Genomic DNA, 16,199 nt, shown 5'->3' on the forward strand with positions numbered 1-16,199 from the left:
CTATTTTGTATGTGGGTTGCTGCTGCAGCATGGCCATCAATAAGTGGTGTAGGTCTGTGCCTGGGAACTGAACCTGAGTCTCCAAAGTGGAGTGCACTGAAATCAATCACTAGGCACAGGGCCGGCCCCTGACAGTTTTTTTTTTTAAGAGATACTTTGCTTATATATTATAAGTATGTCTTGTACATTTGCATAGAATAGCAACAAAGATAATAATAAACACCAGCAACATAAACTGAGTCCCTACACTCAGGTAGAAGTATAGAAGAAAGTTTAAGTACTAAAAACAACAGTTAATCTTATTACCTGGTCAGCATCAACAAAAATGATTTTGTCCACTGCTAGAGGAAAAAGGACATCAAGGAAAAGAATTTTGTAACCCCAAATAATCCTTTGCTTTTCAGTCTGCTGATGAAGCCAACGGGGCCACTTATATTGGACTAGTTCATACTGGAATCCATATTTCTCAGCCATGTGGGGAATTACCTCCTAAAAACAAACACATACACATAAATCAAAGAATATGTTCAAGAAGAGAAAGGAGTTTTTATTTTAGAGAAAAAATTAACACTTTAAAAGGTAGAGGTTACTATAAATTGTTACAAACTAATTGGTAAAATGTGTACTTCTACAACTTATACCTATTAGTGAGAAATATGAAAATGATGACAAATATAAAAATAAAGAATATATAAAACTATATAACTTAATGACATTAAGAAACAGGTACACTAGATTAACTAGCAAGCTTATTAACTACAATAAATGTTCCCCTACTTTTACAACTAAAGTTTGACTTGAGAAAACCTGACTACAGAAGGAAAAGCCCTTGGATATTGGAGCACCTATGCATCAAACAGTTTATGTATTTGCCAACACATTGGTTAGTCAGAGAGACAAAAAGATAAAAAGGGTGTACAAAAAACACAAAATGAGGGGCCAGCTCAGTGGCGTAGTGGTTAAGCTCACGCACTCTGCTTTAGCAGCCTGGGGTTTGCAGGTTCGGATCCCAGGTGCAAAGCTACACACTGCTCATCAAGCCATGCTGTGGCGGCATCCCACATACAAAACACAGGAAGACTGGCACAGACGTTAGCTCAGGGCCAATCTCCCTCACCAAAACCACCCCCACAAAAAACACAAAATGAGTTACAAACTGATAAATTAGATTCTATACATGAGTTTCATGTGAGATATTTATGACTATTTAATTCAAGGATTGAAAATACAAGGTAGTTATCGTGGTCTGAATATGTGATATTTGATTCAGTGTCTTATAGGCTTAGAGTATCTTATTCTGTTTAAACTAGAGCAGTTAATGAAATACACTGTTGGCAGGGACTGCAATTTTACACAGTATGGCCAGGAAAGGATTATTCCCTAAGTAGGTTTAATTCCAAAGATTTGAAGGAAGAGAGGAGGTATGTTTTTGTTTTGTTTTGTTTTGAGGAAGATTAGCCCCGAGCTAACATCTGCTACCAACCCTCCTCTTCTTGCTGAGGAAGACTGGCCCTGAGCTAACATCCGTGCTCATCTTCCTTTACTTTATATGTGTGATGCCTACCACAGCATGGCTTGCCAAGCAGTGCCATGTCAGCACTGGGGATCCAAACTGGTGAACCCCGGGCTGCCAAAGCAGAACGTGCGCACTTAACCGCTGCGCCACCCGGCTGGCCCCAGGAGGCATGTTTTTTAACACTGGAGGGAAAGGATCTAGGGTACCAGGAATTTCTGTTTCTGTATACGGTTGCTGGTTACACAGGTGTTTTAAGTTTATAAAAATTCACTGAAGCTGCACACTTATGACTTGTATATACCATACTTCACTGAAAAGTTTTTAAAAGACAAACGTTTTGAGAGAAAGAAATACATTACAAAAATAAGGGAAATACTATTTCAGATACGGTATTACTTTTGGCCATGTAGTGGGGAAAGACTTTTATTCAGACATAGCAGTATATTTCTAGTGAATAATACCATTTCCTGCTAAGAGAATCTTTAAGATTTTATTATCTCGGTTTATGTAGAGTTAAATCCCCCTATTCAGTGTTTGCCTAGGAGGATAACATGTTAAAAAACTAGTTTGTTAAAACTAGTTTGTTACTAAATACAGACTAATTCTTGTCTGCATTTATGGGTTCTTTTTAGTTTTTTGTCCACTGCCAGACGAGCTCAGGAGGCGGCACTCTTGGTGGTGAGGGCAGAGGAGCTGTTACATAAGGGTTAAGCTCCTGGGCTTTGAGGTCAGAATGCTTGGGTTCAGATCTCAGCTAAGTTCCCAATTAGCTGTTTGACCTCAGGCCTGTGCTATAAAGGACAAATCTTGCTCAAAGAAGGGTTGAGCCCTTTGCCCCAGGCTCCTGGGAGTAACCCCTATCCTCGGACTGTCCTGCCTGGTAAGACTGATTTTATTTACCTGGGGACCTTGGGTCACATCAGACAGCCTAGGCTAACAAGGTGACATATGGTGGGGACCTTGGGCTACAAGGTATCAGCTCATCCTCCAGGGGCCAGAGGCTCAGGTCAGCCACAGTGGCTGTCACATGGGTCTCCGCAGCTACCCTCCAATTAAAGCTCTGGATACTCAAGTTTGAGCGAGCTTCCTAGGTGTCAATACTCCACATGTATGATCACACATTTCTGCTAGGAGAAATAAGCTCTGTCTGCATGACTCCACTGGGAGAGGACAACTGGAAGCTCTGAGTCTGGTCTCCCTTGGACCTTGCTCTATGTGTCTCCTTGCTTTGCTGATTTTAATCTGCAGCCTTTTGCTGTAAGAAGCTATAACTGTGAGTATAATTGCTTTTCTGAGTTCTGTGAGTCCTTCTAGTGGGTTACTGCACCTAAGGGTGGTCTTGGATACCTCCCAACTGTGCAGGCCAGTTATGTAATTTCTGAGTCTTGGTTTTCTGGGAATAAGACTTTATGAAGAGCAACAGAATAATGTAGGTAAAGTACTTAGCAATGCGCCTGACAATATTAAGGAGTAAAAGCATGCATGCCTATTTTTATTTCTGCTTTGACCACCGGTTTTGGCCTAGAAATAGAAGACTCCTTTAAACTGGCTGAATAAGATCCTAATTTTCATAGATCAGCCTATCTTGTAGTAAGAATAGGAAGAAACCAGGTACACTTTGCAGCAGGAGTGTGGGGCTGAGTAAAGGGTAATCCAACAGGCCATCTGAAAACTTCTCAACACAAAAAGCCTCAGACTTCCAAATATAGTGCCCTAACTGCCACAGCAATCAACGCGCTGCACAGAGATAAAACAGCCTATTGTTCTCGGTACCATCAAACTATTTTCTATGGCAGTTTTCATCCTTTCTGCATACCACTCTCCTAGCCTATCTTTGTCAAAATATAACAGAATTCAAATCTTTTTATTGACAAACTGTACATATTTCTCATTGCCAAGTTTTATTTAATTATATTCATTATCATGAAAAACTACTAATCCTTTTGATTTTGAGTTTACTTAAAAATAAACCACCTCCTGTCCTTTTAAACAATTCTTTAAATGAAAACAGCACAGAATTTTTCTTAAGCTAGATAAAAAATACTGAATACCAAAGTTTTAAAACTGACTAAAAATAATAATTTGAGTAAATATACATTTCAAAAGACTCATTCTGAAAAGAGAGATGTTATATGAACCTGCAATGATATAAAGAATTTACTATTCAAATTTTAACCATTCTATAACAAAAAGGTTAATATACTTACTTTAAATGTTGGTGAGAGATAATTTTTCAGAAACCAGAATTTCACTGGTGTTTTGGTGTTACGTAAAACAGAAAGCATCATAATTCTGTATAAAAAACATTAAACACAAACAACATTAATAGTAGTTCATCCTACTTTTCTTAAGACTTTTAAATATTTAAAGGCAATACTTAGAAGTTTTTCACTATGAATTATGGAGAAACAGACTGAAGTACTTTCAAATGTCATGGCTGCTCCTCAAGCATGTAATGTATCAGTATATATATATAGACACACACACACATACACCTGACAGACTAAATTGATTGCTTTTGTTTGTTTCAGCTGACAAAGAAAGCAGCTAGTCTGAAATAGTCCTGCTTAGCTGAACTACAGTCTAATCTCGGCTCTCTTATGGTGTAATTAATATCAGGTGTGCAAAACTTGAAGCCTGACAAGTTGACAGGTCACTTGTTTTGCTATCACAGCCCTCTCACTGGAGAAGATACAGATGTTCCATCTTAAAATATCAACACATTCAAACAGTTTTGAGGCATTCTCTAGGATCCTTCTATCTAAACAGTTAAAAAATAGCCCATTGTAGTTTGTAAATATGCTTTCTTCCACACAAACCCCCTCCTCCTTTTTATGAAACAGGTATTTCTTCACTGGAAAAGGAAAATTTACTACATATACTTTTTTTCACACATTATCTTGTTACAAAATATGTTCATTTTATAGCCTTCAAGAACACTGATATTCTGTATCAAACTCAAGAAATTTCACTGTATTTAAAAAACATATTTTCCCCATAATTGTAGGTAAAAAAAAAGAAAGAAAAAAGAAAGGTGCAGAGCAGTATAATCTTTGTTACTATTTGGGTAAAAAGGAGTTAAATATATATACATAAATAAATATATATATATATATATATTTGCTTGTCTACAGATATCTTTGGCAGGAAATGAAAGTAATAATATTAGTTGCCTGTGGGAAAGTGAACTGGGTATCAAGAAAACAGAGGTGGGAGATGTTTTCACTACACCTTATTTTATTCTTTTGAACTTCTGAAATTCTTTTTGAACCATGTAAATGTATTACTTTTCAAAACATTAGATCAAAAATATACCTACCTTAAAAAGCGTTCATATAAATGGCCAGAAGCAACTGAAAAAATGTTTAGAACGTCTGTTTCCTTTTTGTCTTTTTCTTTATGCAAGCTTCTTGTGAAACTTGGAATAAAAAAGTAGTGATTGACAGTTTCTTAATACACATCTGCAAACTTTATATAAATACTAAATTTGATAAGCAATAAAAATAGGAATGCCTTTCAAAATGAAGAATTATTACACTATAAACAAGTTCTTATCCTAACAATTGTGAATTATTAATATTAAAACATATGACAAATCACAAAGTTCTATGATTTTTAAAAAATTTATAACATAGAATGCAATTATATTGTCTCTGGGTTAATGAGGTACTATCTTTGAATCTCTGTGAGTTACAAGAGTTGTTTTGAGAACAAAAAATGAGTTATGGCATGCCATGGCCACATCTAATGTACCGAAACTTTACTGAACAGGCCAATAACGAGGGGAGAAACAGAAGGCACAAGTGTGTAATATAGCACAGCAAGAATTTTCATACATGGTAAGAGGGTAGGTCCTTGAGCGCTGCCCATGTGGCTCCCCCAGAATAAAATGTCCTAAAAGGCAGCTATAATTTAGAGCTGGAAACCTCTGCACCTTGGGTGCCCCTCCTTGAGGAACAAGGGGCATTAGGGAGCTACACCCATTCACTGGTCTACGTCACGATCACTTCATCTGGGACCAGCTGTTGTCTTCAACACTATTTAGACCCATACCAGCTTTTTTTTGATATGCTCCATCTCCTATATAAAAGTAACTGAACCTTTTATTTGGGCTGTTCATAGTATATAATTTTTTCTTTTTCCAATTTAAAAATTTCATTTAATTAAAAATCTCATTTTTATATGCAATGGTACTTAGAGTGACTAAAATTTGGAAAACTAAACAGTTTATAATCATTGTGGAATATATTTTGCCAAATAGGAACTGTTATGACAGAATCATTTTTCAAATCTTTTCTTATTATAATCAGCAAATAAAAAGACACATACAATTGATTCAGTGGGGGGGGAAATCACTCTAAGTCAGGATTAAAAGTAAGACAAAAGTGAAAGCAGTATAATATACACAATACTGGAGAAGTTACCATCCCCAAAACTTACCTTCTTTCTAACTCTTAGTGCTATTTTGGTTTTGGTGTCCTTTTTGTACATAGCAAGCGGCTATGCCGTAGTTTAACAGTTACCTTCATTCATTCTTGCTTCTGCCTTTTGGTTTTAATGAAAGGTCATGGACAGACACTCTCTAACATGTCCAGATTCTGTTTCATCATCCCCTCTCAAACACAGCTACCTTCCAAATCATTTCAAAGTGAGTGAGCTTGAGCCTTTCTCTATCAGCAACTAGCTCGATACACATTCTGACACAGTAACATGATTCTTCTTATCAAACAAAGAGTCAACTATAGAAAAACAGGCCTAAACTGGGCGAAATCCAAAATGATGGGAGTGCTGATTGGTCTAACAAAATCTGCTTAGGCTGTTAAACTTATTTGGCCTAAAGTTTCTATTTCTTACCCCTGATAAAAATGATCAATGGTTCTTCAACATAATTCAAATTAAGTTCAAATCTCTAAAATAGACTTTCAAAGTTCTCTATGATGTGGAATACAGCAGGCAGCTTTTATTTTCGCCTAACATCCTTTACACTTCTAGGAACAATAACCTAGTATTTTGGCCAGCTTTGGGGGAGGGTGGGGATGGGGGTGGGGAGGCGTGACCATTCCTCCTCCAATTTCATTCTACGAGGTTTAGGTGGGACAGGCCATCTCGCTGGCTCTATAGGTAAGTATATGACCCAAGCTTGGTCAATCAGAATCACAGCGGTAAGTTCAGTTTGGGACACATGCTACAGCTGGACCACTAAGTCAACTTTAGAACTTCTGTTGGTACTATTTGGAAAGAAACAATCTCTTCCCACTGGAGATGGCAAACCTTCCCTCAGAAACGTTTATCTGAAAATGAAGGAGAGGTACAGATAACTGACCTAAGAGATAGAGAAAGTTTCTAGATCCCATCATCTGAATGCCCAAAGAGTCATCATGGACTCTTTAGATATGTGAGCCAATATATTCCTTTTTTGATTAACTAATATAGGTCCCAATCTAACTTATAGATCATTATAGTCAATGTCCCAGCTAACCTGGGCTACTTTCTGTTCCTTGAGGAACATACCCAATCTTTTTGACTTCACGTAACCAAGTACCTTCATTTTATCTTCAACTTTTGAAATACTGTCCATCGTTTAGAACACATCCTAGCCACACACTTCTCCAAGGAGTCTTTTCTGAGGTTCCTCCTAACTGGATATAGCCTTTTTCTCCCTTGGTTTTTAGAGCACTTTATTTTCAACTGTCTTACAGCTCCAGTTTCCTGTCTTGTATTATTAACGTTTATTCATGTATTTCATCCTTCCTACAGGAGAGGATCTATGCCTCACTTAAATGTTCACCTTCGGCAGGGCTTCCACATACTAGACTCCTGATGGATCTACAGCTATGTGTTAAAATATCGATTTGTAATTACCTTTTAATGGAATCCCACATTCCTTTTTTTTCATCTTTATCAGTAAGGACATTTTCCTTAATTTTGTCTGGCTTTTTTTGCACCTAGATAGCACAGTAAAGAAAAATTTTAGAATTTTGTAGCTTTACATAATATCCTGCATGGTTAGACAGTGAAACACATCAGGCAAGGTGACCCTTGTAAATTTAAGGTAGTTGCAGTAAATGAAGCCAGGGAAGATCTTAGTACAACAGTATGGAACAATCTGGTTCCAACTATCAGTCCAACTTCTTGTGTTTAGTTCTTTTGGTAGTTACCTCCATACTGCTAAATAATGTGTTCATACTTGTATTTACTGATTTATCAACTTTAGACGTTATCTACTAGTAAATCTGGATTCACAGAGTTTAGACGTTATTTATTCTCTCTGATGACAGATGATTAGCTCACTTACACCACCATTTCCTTCCCCTTTTGGTCTGGAAATTTTGGTAGTAACATCTTTATCATTAGCTCTCCCACTGAGTATTTTCCTAACTTAAATAATACTTAAATCTCTATTTTTTATTCTAACAACTTCAACAGTTCCTCTTGCATCCTCTGTTTATAAGACAAGCACACTAATATCTCTACCTTTTCCCTCCACCTCCCAACTTACATTAGCTAAACCCCTATTTTAGCACTATATATATATTTATATTTATTTCGGTAAATATATGTTTTACATTTTGCTATGTTTCTTCTACAACTTGAAAATCAGTAAAAAGTGCTTACTGTGACAACGTAAATACTTTTCACTAAAGAGTCTGAAGGCTACTACAATTGTATTTCCTCTGTACAGTTACAATGACGTGTCCACTGTGCCCCTCACAGAAGACTGGCTAGTTCAAATGGATTCTGTCGTCTTACTTTCCACCAATAGGGAAGTGTTTCTTCTTGAAATCTTATTGTATTTATTTTTTCTTGTGGTGAGATATATTTCTTCTCTACCACATACCTAATATTTTCCAGTATATTTCTGATGTTACTTAATTGTCTAGAGTTCCTGTTTTCTTGAAGACATTTTTCTTGGAGCTTAACAATTAACAGCCTGTTTCTTTCTAGGCCTTCTTTGTATGGGTTTTCAGATTAACTTCACCATTTCTTGAACTACCTATCTTCCTGTTTCTTGGTCTTCATCTTCATTGTGCTGGCAAACACCTTCAAGAAGGGGTGTGAAAAATAATTTTTCTAAATCTTGACACTTCAGAATATAACTTTTGCCTTCACATTTGGTTAAGAATTTGGCTAAAGAGTCCTAGGTTCAAAATAATTTTCCTCAAAACATTAAAGGCTTTGTTTCGCTGTTAACATCCATTTTGAAAATGAAAAGTCTGATGCCAGCATTAGTGTTACTGTATTGCAGTGACCTGCCTATTCTCCTTGCAGTTATTAAGATCTTATGTGGGCCATTTTTCACTCATCCTAATCTGTGGATCCTTTTGACATGAACATTTTTCTCTCTCTTTATCTGTGGAACACTCTCCCTCTTCCATTTTCTCTGTTTCGTCCTCCTGGAATTCCGATTAGTGGGGTACCAAAGTTCATGAACTGATCGTCTATTTTGCTTATCTTTTCTCCTCCCTTTTCTCTGTCTTTTTGTGTAATTCTGAGAGACGGATTGTGAAGAGAGAAAACAGCTTTACTAAAAAACAACAGAAGGACCTAAGCAGTAAGGCTGTAGAATATTTGATTCAAATAGGGCATGATTATTACCCTTAAAGATTTGATGGGTGAAAGACTTAGACCTGCTCTATCCTACAGATCAACAGGTCAAATTAGAACCAATACATAAAGTGCAAAAATTCATCTCAAGAAAACTTAATTTTTCAATGGCCAAAATTGCTTAAAGATAGAACTGCTGCCACCCCCATCCCTGGCAGAAATAGTTTTTCTCTCCTGTTTGTAGCACAGGATAAAACTAGCTTGAATGCTGGTCCTAAAGGCTAGAGCTAATTTAGTACCTTCAGTAGCTGGTCTGGGTTTTGTGGGGTTTTTCATCTGGAATGACCAGAAGGAAACGTATTCAAGGAGAATGTAAGTTATTATTGAGAAAGGAACCCAAGGTCAATATAGGAGAGAAAGTACCAAAGATGAGTGTGAGCAACATGTACAACTGATCACAAGATAAAGAGCAGAGGTGTTAGGAAGAGGTTATGATGTGGGATGCAAGGTATAACTTGGTGATACAGCTTAGGATCTAGGCAATATATAGGTGAGAGCTTTGGTAACCTACTGTTAGTGGATCTTAGAGATCCCAACCATAAGAGTATTTCCCAGTTATCTTTCGATATTAATTTCTCCTCTACTGCATAGTAGAGAACATACTCTGTATTCATTCTTTTGAAATTTGTTGAAACTTGCTTTTCAACTGAATGTAAAGCTTATTTTATCAATATTTTCTGTGTGTTTGAAAGATTATTTGGTATTATTGGGTGTGGAGTTCTATGTGTCTGTTAGTTGATTTATAATCACACTGTTCAAGTCTTCTATACCTCCACTGATTTATTGGTCTGCTTGTTCTATCAAGTAGTGAGAGATGTGTGTTAAAAATATCCCAATATGGTAGACAATTGTCAATTTCTCTTTTTAACTCTATTTCTGCCTTATATATATATAAAAAATGATCTTCTTTTAGTAATGTTGTCTTAATGTCTAATATCTCTGATATTAGTATAGCTATACAAACTTTGTTTCGGTTAGTATTGGCCTACTATACTTTTTCCATGCTTGTGTTTTATTTCCATCCTCACCCTGAAGCTGTATTCTTATGCATTAGGTATGTTTTCTGCAAACCACATATAGCTGGGATTTTTAAAAAATCCAGCATAACAATCTTTGTCTTTTAAAGATTGGAACATTTAGTCCATTTACATTTAATGTAATTGGGTTAAATTCTAATTTACTGTTTTGTGCTTCCATGTCCCATATGGTCTACTGTATTTCTTCTCCTTTCTTAGTCTCTTTTTATTGATAAATTTATTTCATTCCATTTTTTCTCTTTACTATGACAATATGTCTTGTTTCTATACTTTCAGTTGATATCTTAGAAATTAAAAATTCATATTTGTGGGGGCTGGCCCCATGGCCGAGTGGTTAAGTTCGTGAGCTCCATTGCAGGAGGCCCAGAGTTTCGTTGGTTCGAATCCTGGGCGCGGACTTGGCACTGCTCATCAAACTACGCTGAGGCAGCATCCCACATGCCACAACTAGAAGGACCCACAACGAAGAATATACAACTATGTACCGGGGGGCTTTGGGGAGAAAAAGGAAAAAAATAAAATCTGTAAAAAAGAAATTCATATTTGCCCTAAAGTCTAAAGTAATCATTACCCTTGCCCTTGTCAATATAAGAACTTTATGTGTAATTGCAAACAACCATATTTATCTTATCACTTAAATGCTATTGTTATATTTTTCAATTCTATATATTTTAAAAATTCTCATAAGACATTACTTTTGTTTTATATACTCACTGTTCATAGATTCATCCACATATTTACCATTTTCTTTTCATTTCATTCTTTTTTCAAACTCAGACTTTCCATCTGAGATAATTTTTTTTCTGCCTTAAGTAAATCTTTTAGAATTTCCATTAGTGTGAGTGTGCTGTGGCAAATTCAATTTTTCAATTTGTCGGAAAATACCCTGTTTTATGTTTCCTCTTGAAATATATCTTTTTCAGGGTAAATTATTCTAGGTTGGCATTCCTTTTCTCACTTAGTGCTTTTAAATATCATTCCAGCATCTTCCAGCTTTCACTGTTACTGCTGAAAAACCAACTGTCCGACTAACTATAGCTCTTTGCAGGTATTTTTTCTTTTTTCCTCTGTTTACTCCTAAGATTTCTCTTTGTCGTCGGTTTTCTGAACTTTTATCAGTAAGAGTCTAGGTGTGGATTTACTTTTAATTATCTTGCTTGGGAATCACTGGAATTCTTGAATATGCAAATTGATATTTTTCAGCAATTCATGAAAATTCTCAGCCACTGTTGCTTCAAATATTACCTGTACCTCGTTGTTTCTTTCAGCATCTTCTGAAACTCCATTTAAACTGATTTTATTTATTCAAAACTCAGAAAGCACTTTACAAATCTATCTATCTTACTATATTATCCTTATAACAGACATATAAGGGAGGTTCTACTGTCAAGTGCATTTGATAGATGAAACAAATAAGACAGAAAGGCGTTAAGTAATCTGTTGAAGGTCACATATCTAGTGAGTGGTGGAGCCAGGGTTAAATGCAATCCTTGCATCTTAGATTTTTTCACTGTGTTCTCCCTGCCTTTTATGCTCTCTGCCATATTTTCCTCTTTTGTTTTTAACATCCCTGTTGCATTCGGGATACTTTTTCTGGTCTATCCTCCGACTCACTAATTCCTCTCTTCAGGCATGTTAAAGTCATCCAGTGAATTCTTAATTTTGGTTATTGTATTGCTCAGTCTTAGAGGTTCTACTTTAAAAAAACATTGGATACGTGTTTTTTACAGTTTCCTGTTCCCTTCAATTGTCTTTAAGCTTGTCTTTTATTCCTTTAAACAATGTAAGCATAGTTTCTTCAGAGTCTGTGTCAATAATACTAATATATGTAGTGTTTGTGTATCTGCTTTCTGTTGTTTGTTGTTTCTGCCAGTTTTCTTTGTGTATGTGGATATAGTAATCTTATTCCAGAGATATATGGATGTTTTTGCCAGGTGCACGTGCAACCTTATCAATCTGGAACTATTTTAAGTGCAAAATTAAGGCTCAGGGTTCCCTAGACTACTTAAGGTGATAAAAATTTGGGCTAAAAGACAGTGTGGGATAATTTATTATGGTTCGCCCTTACCCTGAAGCTACAGCCAGCTTACTGTGGAGAAGGTCTTCTAATAGACTACCACTTTATGTGGGTCCAGGGTTTAGTTTCTGTCCCCATCACCCTGCAAATTAAATCAAAATGATAATTCAAGTGGACCAGGACAGACAGATGTTCCCAGGGCAACGGTGGCTTTCTTGGGACAAGAGAAGCTTCTGTGCTTGCTTACTTCACTAGGTTCTTATTTTCCCTTTACTTTTCGTTTTGTATTTCCTTATTACCTTTATTGTTTATTATTGTGAGCTCCTCATTACTTTTAAGATTTTTAAAAAACATTTTACCTAACATTTTTACTAGTTTTAAGTAGGCAGGTTGGTCTGAAAGAACTAAATCTGCCATCACTAAAAATTCTTTTTCTCTATTTTTTTGGTTTCTGTGTTGTTTTTTGTAAAGAAAAGAAACATCACTTTTTCTTTTCAGGGCTAAATTTTCAACGTGTTCCTGATCTCATCTCTAGACAATCTGCAGTATTACCTGGCTACAGATAGAGTAGATATAGTAGACACATCATAACTGAAAAAAATAAAATTCCTTTTCTTCTATCGTTAAGCTGTTTTCTCTTCATGAACTTAATCCTCTTCTTCTTTTCATTGCCAGAGTTCCAATATGACATTTTAGGTAGTAAAATTAGTTGTAAAATAAAAATTAATCAATTAATTAAGGACAAAAATGATAATTCTTAATACTAAGAACAAAGCCTATAAAAAGCTTCTGCCTCACCCACTTGTACTTCCAGTATTTTGCTTTTGAAGCTGTTTAACACAACAATGACATCTCCTAGGTCTGGTTGAGAGTCAGTTCCTTCGTGCCTAAAAGTAGAAAAACATGTAAATGTCTATAAGCAATTTAAGAAAAGACATAGAATTATGATGGTATAAATAGCAATAAACTCATTCTGCAGTAAACATAAGTATACTATCACTTGTGTATATATATCATACTTGCTGTTTTTATGGTCAAAAAGATATGCTGTAATACACTACCATTTTCAAAATTATCTAATCAATTTTAACTTAATACATATTAAAATTGTACAAAAGTAACTCATTAAATTCACTATTGCCTAACCACTCAGAAAACCCAAATTATTGTTTATCTTTGCTGTTGCATACCAAGATTATCACAAAAGTGAAATCTTTCATATCTCTTTGATATATTGCAATAATAATTAAAATACGGAACATTTTCTAGACTTCAAGATAAGTTGTCTATATATCATAAGCACAGGAATTCTACACTGTCCAACAAATTTTCAATATCCAATTTCAAATACCAAAATTTAAAGTGTATTGTTAAACTCTTAAGACTGAAAATTTATCTATGATGTCCATGTGGATCACCTGAATGTTTCTATTTTATACTATACATAAGGTATTTTATCGTCTAATTTTCAAAGTTCCGTAAGTCAAATATGACAGCTTTGATCAATAATTATTTTTTATACTACTCTCACTAGGTACTAAGAAATGCCACTGCAAAAGACATTTACAATAAGATTGAATTTTGTCAAAGAGGGAAAGCAGACGTCAAATGAGTAGATGCTTTGAGTCCAGTCAGATTTATAACACCTGAATATTTTTCTAAAATGAAAATCTGGGGATGCTAGCACTGCCTAACACATGCCCTGACTCCCTCTTACTTCCAATTCCCCAGCTGAGGTGGCTAAACCAAAGAAGAAGGCATAGACCCCCAATAATTATCATTAGAAAATAGAAAGGTTTCAACTTCTGTAGCAGAAATGTCAAATTTCTTAACTTTCAAGGGCTTCCAGTCCCAAACACTGCTCAAGGGCATCAGCAACTTCAGCCATCAAATCCATTGTCCACTGAGACCAAGGCAGAGCGGGTAGAGCCACACTGCAGCTAGACTCATACAACACCTAAAGCAGCCCCCTCTCTGATCCCAGCAGGTGTTAGAGGGAGTAGTGATGAAGACTTTCATTCTCTTTCAGGCACTATGTCAAGCACAGTATAGATGTTAGCTCATTTAATCCATATAACCGTCCTTGAGGAGGGTACAATTATTATCCTAGATCCAAACTGAGCCCATTTAGTCTGGCTCTTCACCACTGCACCAGTAGGCCTTTATAAGTAACAGCAACTTAAAAATCACTGGATATGCTAGGACAGTTGGCAGCTTAAAGGAGGAAAACAAGCTAAGCAGTCAGAAGACATGGACTACACTGGTAAGGAATTAATACAGGGAAAAAGAGGAGCATTCAAATAATTTATATTCCCAATGAGATTTGAGAAGATATCTCAGTAAAAGCCATTTACTTTAAAATGAAAAGATTCACTACGTTAGGAAGCAGTTTTTTTAAAAAAGACATATTTCCTAGAATTCTAAATATCATTTAAATTTTTATAGAGGAAAAGTAAATCACACTGTCTCTCATTTCTTATCCAAGACACTTGATGGCAGGAGACAATGATGAAGGCTTGTTGCAAGAATTCTGAGGAAAATTATAATGCTACTGCTATTATCAATACTTATGAAAAGTAAGCAAAAAATTTTTCAGGCCTTTAGGAACAAGAGTACACCACTAACGTTTCTGAAAAAAAGTATTTGTAGAAATTTGGTGCGTATTACAATATGGCAGGCAACATCCATTCCACCTCTTAGCATATACTGCAGAAGTTAAAGAGCTAAAAACTCTTTTTTTTGTTCCTAGATTCTTTTGCAGCTATGGTTCTGGTTGATAATCAGATTCTGCTAAAGAGAGAGATAAATTTGCAAGTGATTTGGAATTTAGAAATGAGGTAGGGGTAACAGTGATGCTTGGATAGTTTCTTTTGGCAAGCAAAGTCATGGGGACACAGAGGCTTTTTTCTGATAATGGGAAAGGTACTGGCTCTTTCTGGTTGGTCAGTTCCTTGGCTTTGTTCTGTGAGCCATTCCTGGGGACTAGCCCTCCTAGAGAGCTTGTTCCTCCAATCCTCACCACCACAGTCAAGAATCCATCTCCCTGTGTTAAATTCTCCTTTGATATGAGAAGCCAGCCACTCAAACAAAAATGAATGTGAAAGATAAAAACACACATACAAAAACTATGATCAAAAGTGAATTTGGTCAAACTTACATTCAACTAATGGTAATGTGATGGTAAAGAACTAAAGAGAAGATTCTTTGGGAGGCGCAGTAAAAGGATGCTAGAACACTTAACTGAGGCATCACTAAGATAGCTTTCAGGGAAGAGACTGTGTGAGATGAAGCTGAAGAATGTCACTGGAGAGAGATATTGCAAGGCTATGAGTCTCCACCACTACACCATCTGGGGAGAGGGGAGAAGAGTATTACCTTCTAATCCTAAACTCAGTAATGTAGATGCTTTAAAGGGAAAGCACTTTGCACTGTATCTTCTGAAGTTGAGAGACATGGAGGATCATGTCTGGCTCATATTTGGGAAAGTTAAAGTGGACCACGGACTGGGATACGATATTTGAGGAGTGGCTTATTATTGCTTTAGTCCAGGAGAGTACTAGTGCCATTGAGACTGGCCTGAACTCCTAGAGTTTTCCAGGCAAGTGATGCCTAAGTATTTCCCACGGATCAGATGTGGACCAGCAGGAGAGAGATTTGGTTTTGTTATTACCATGTAGCAGACACACCTGCTGCCAATATGGCAACCTGGAGATATGAGGAAACCTCAACAAAAACAGGCTGCAGATATAACACAGGAGTCTCAGAGAATGAGGAAGTTGTCAGGCAAGCTGACTGGAGTAGAGATGCACCAACAGGGACCAGGGAATCAAAAGAGAGAGAGGTGCTACAATTGTAGCCTTCTAGGAGTCCATAGCAATGCTCCACCAAGAGTGAGCTTTAACCACTGCCAGGGCCAGAGACTGCAAGGCTGGCTTACAAAGGGGCCAGCTCAAGGAAGTGGGGAGAAAGTATGGAAAGCCTTGTTTGAAATCTCTCCTGCCTCCTTTCTAAAACATAAGAGAAG

General features: G+C 36.4%; 1 protein-coding gene across 3 annotated transcripts in view; it reads right to left on the reverse strand.

The window, feature by feature from the left end:
- Positions 1-16,199, reverse strand: part of UGGT2 (UDP-glucose glycoprotein glucosyltransferase 2) — a 184,724-nt gene that overhangs the window by 23,374 nt on the left and 145,151 nt on the right. For all 3 annotated transcript variants that reach the window (XM_001916487.5, XM_023621731.2, XM_023621734.2), the window contains exons 30-34: positions 12,978-13,062; positions 7,379-7,461; positions 4,836-4,934; positions 3,724-3,808; positions 307-489 (exon numbers count right to left, since the gene is read on the reverse strand). In XM_001916487.5, the coding sequence (XP_001916522.1) occupies positions 307-489; positions 3,724-3,808; positions 4,836-4,934; positions 7,379-7,461; positions 12,978-13,062 (535 nt within the window). The remainder of the gene's footprint in view (positions 1-306; positions 490-3,723; positions 3,809-4,835; positions 4,935-7,378; positions 7,462-12,977; positions 13,063-16,199) is intronic.

This window comes from Equus caballus, chromosome 17 (assembly GCF_041296265.1).
Source record: "Equus caballus isolate H_3958 breed thoroughbred chromosome 17, TB-T2T, whole genome shotgun sequence".
Classification (NCBI taxonomy): domain Eukaryota; kingdom Metazoa; phylum Chordata; class Mammalia; order Perissodactyla; family Equidae; genus Equus; species Equus caballus.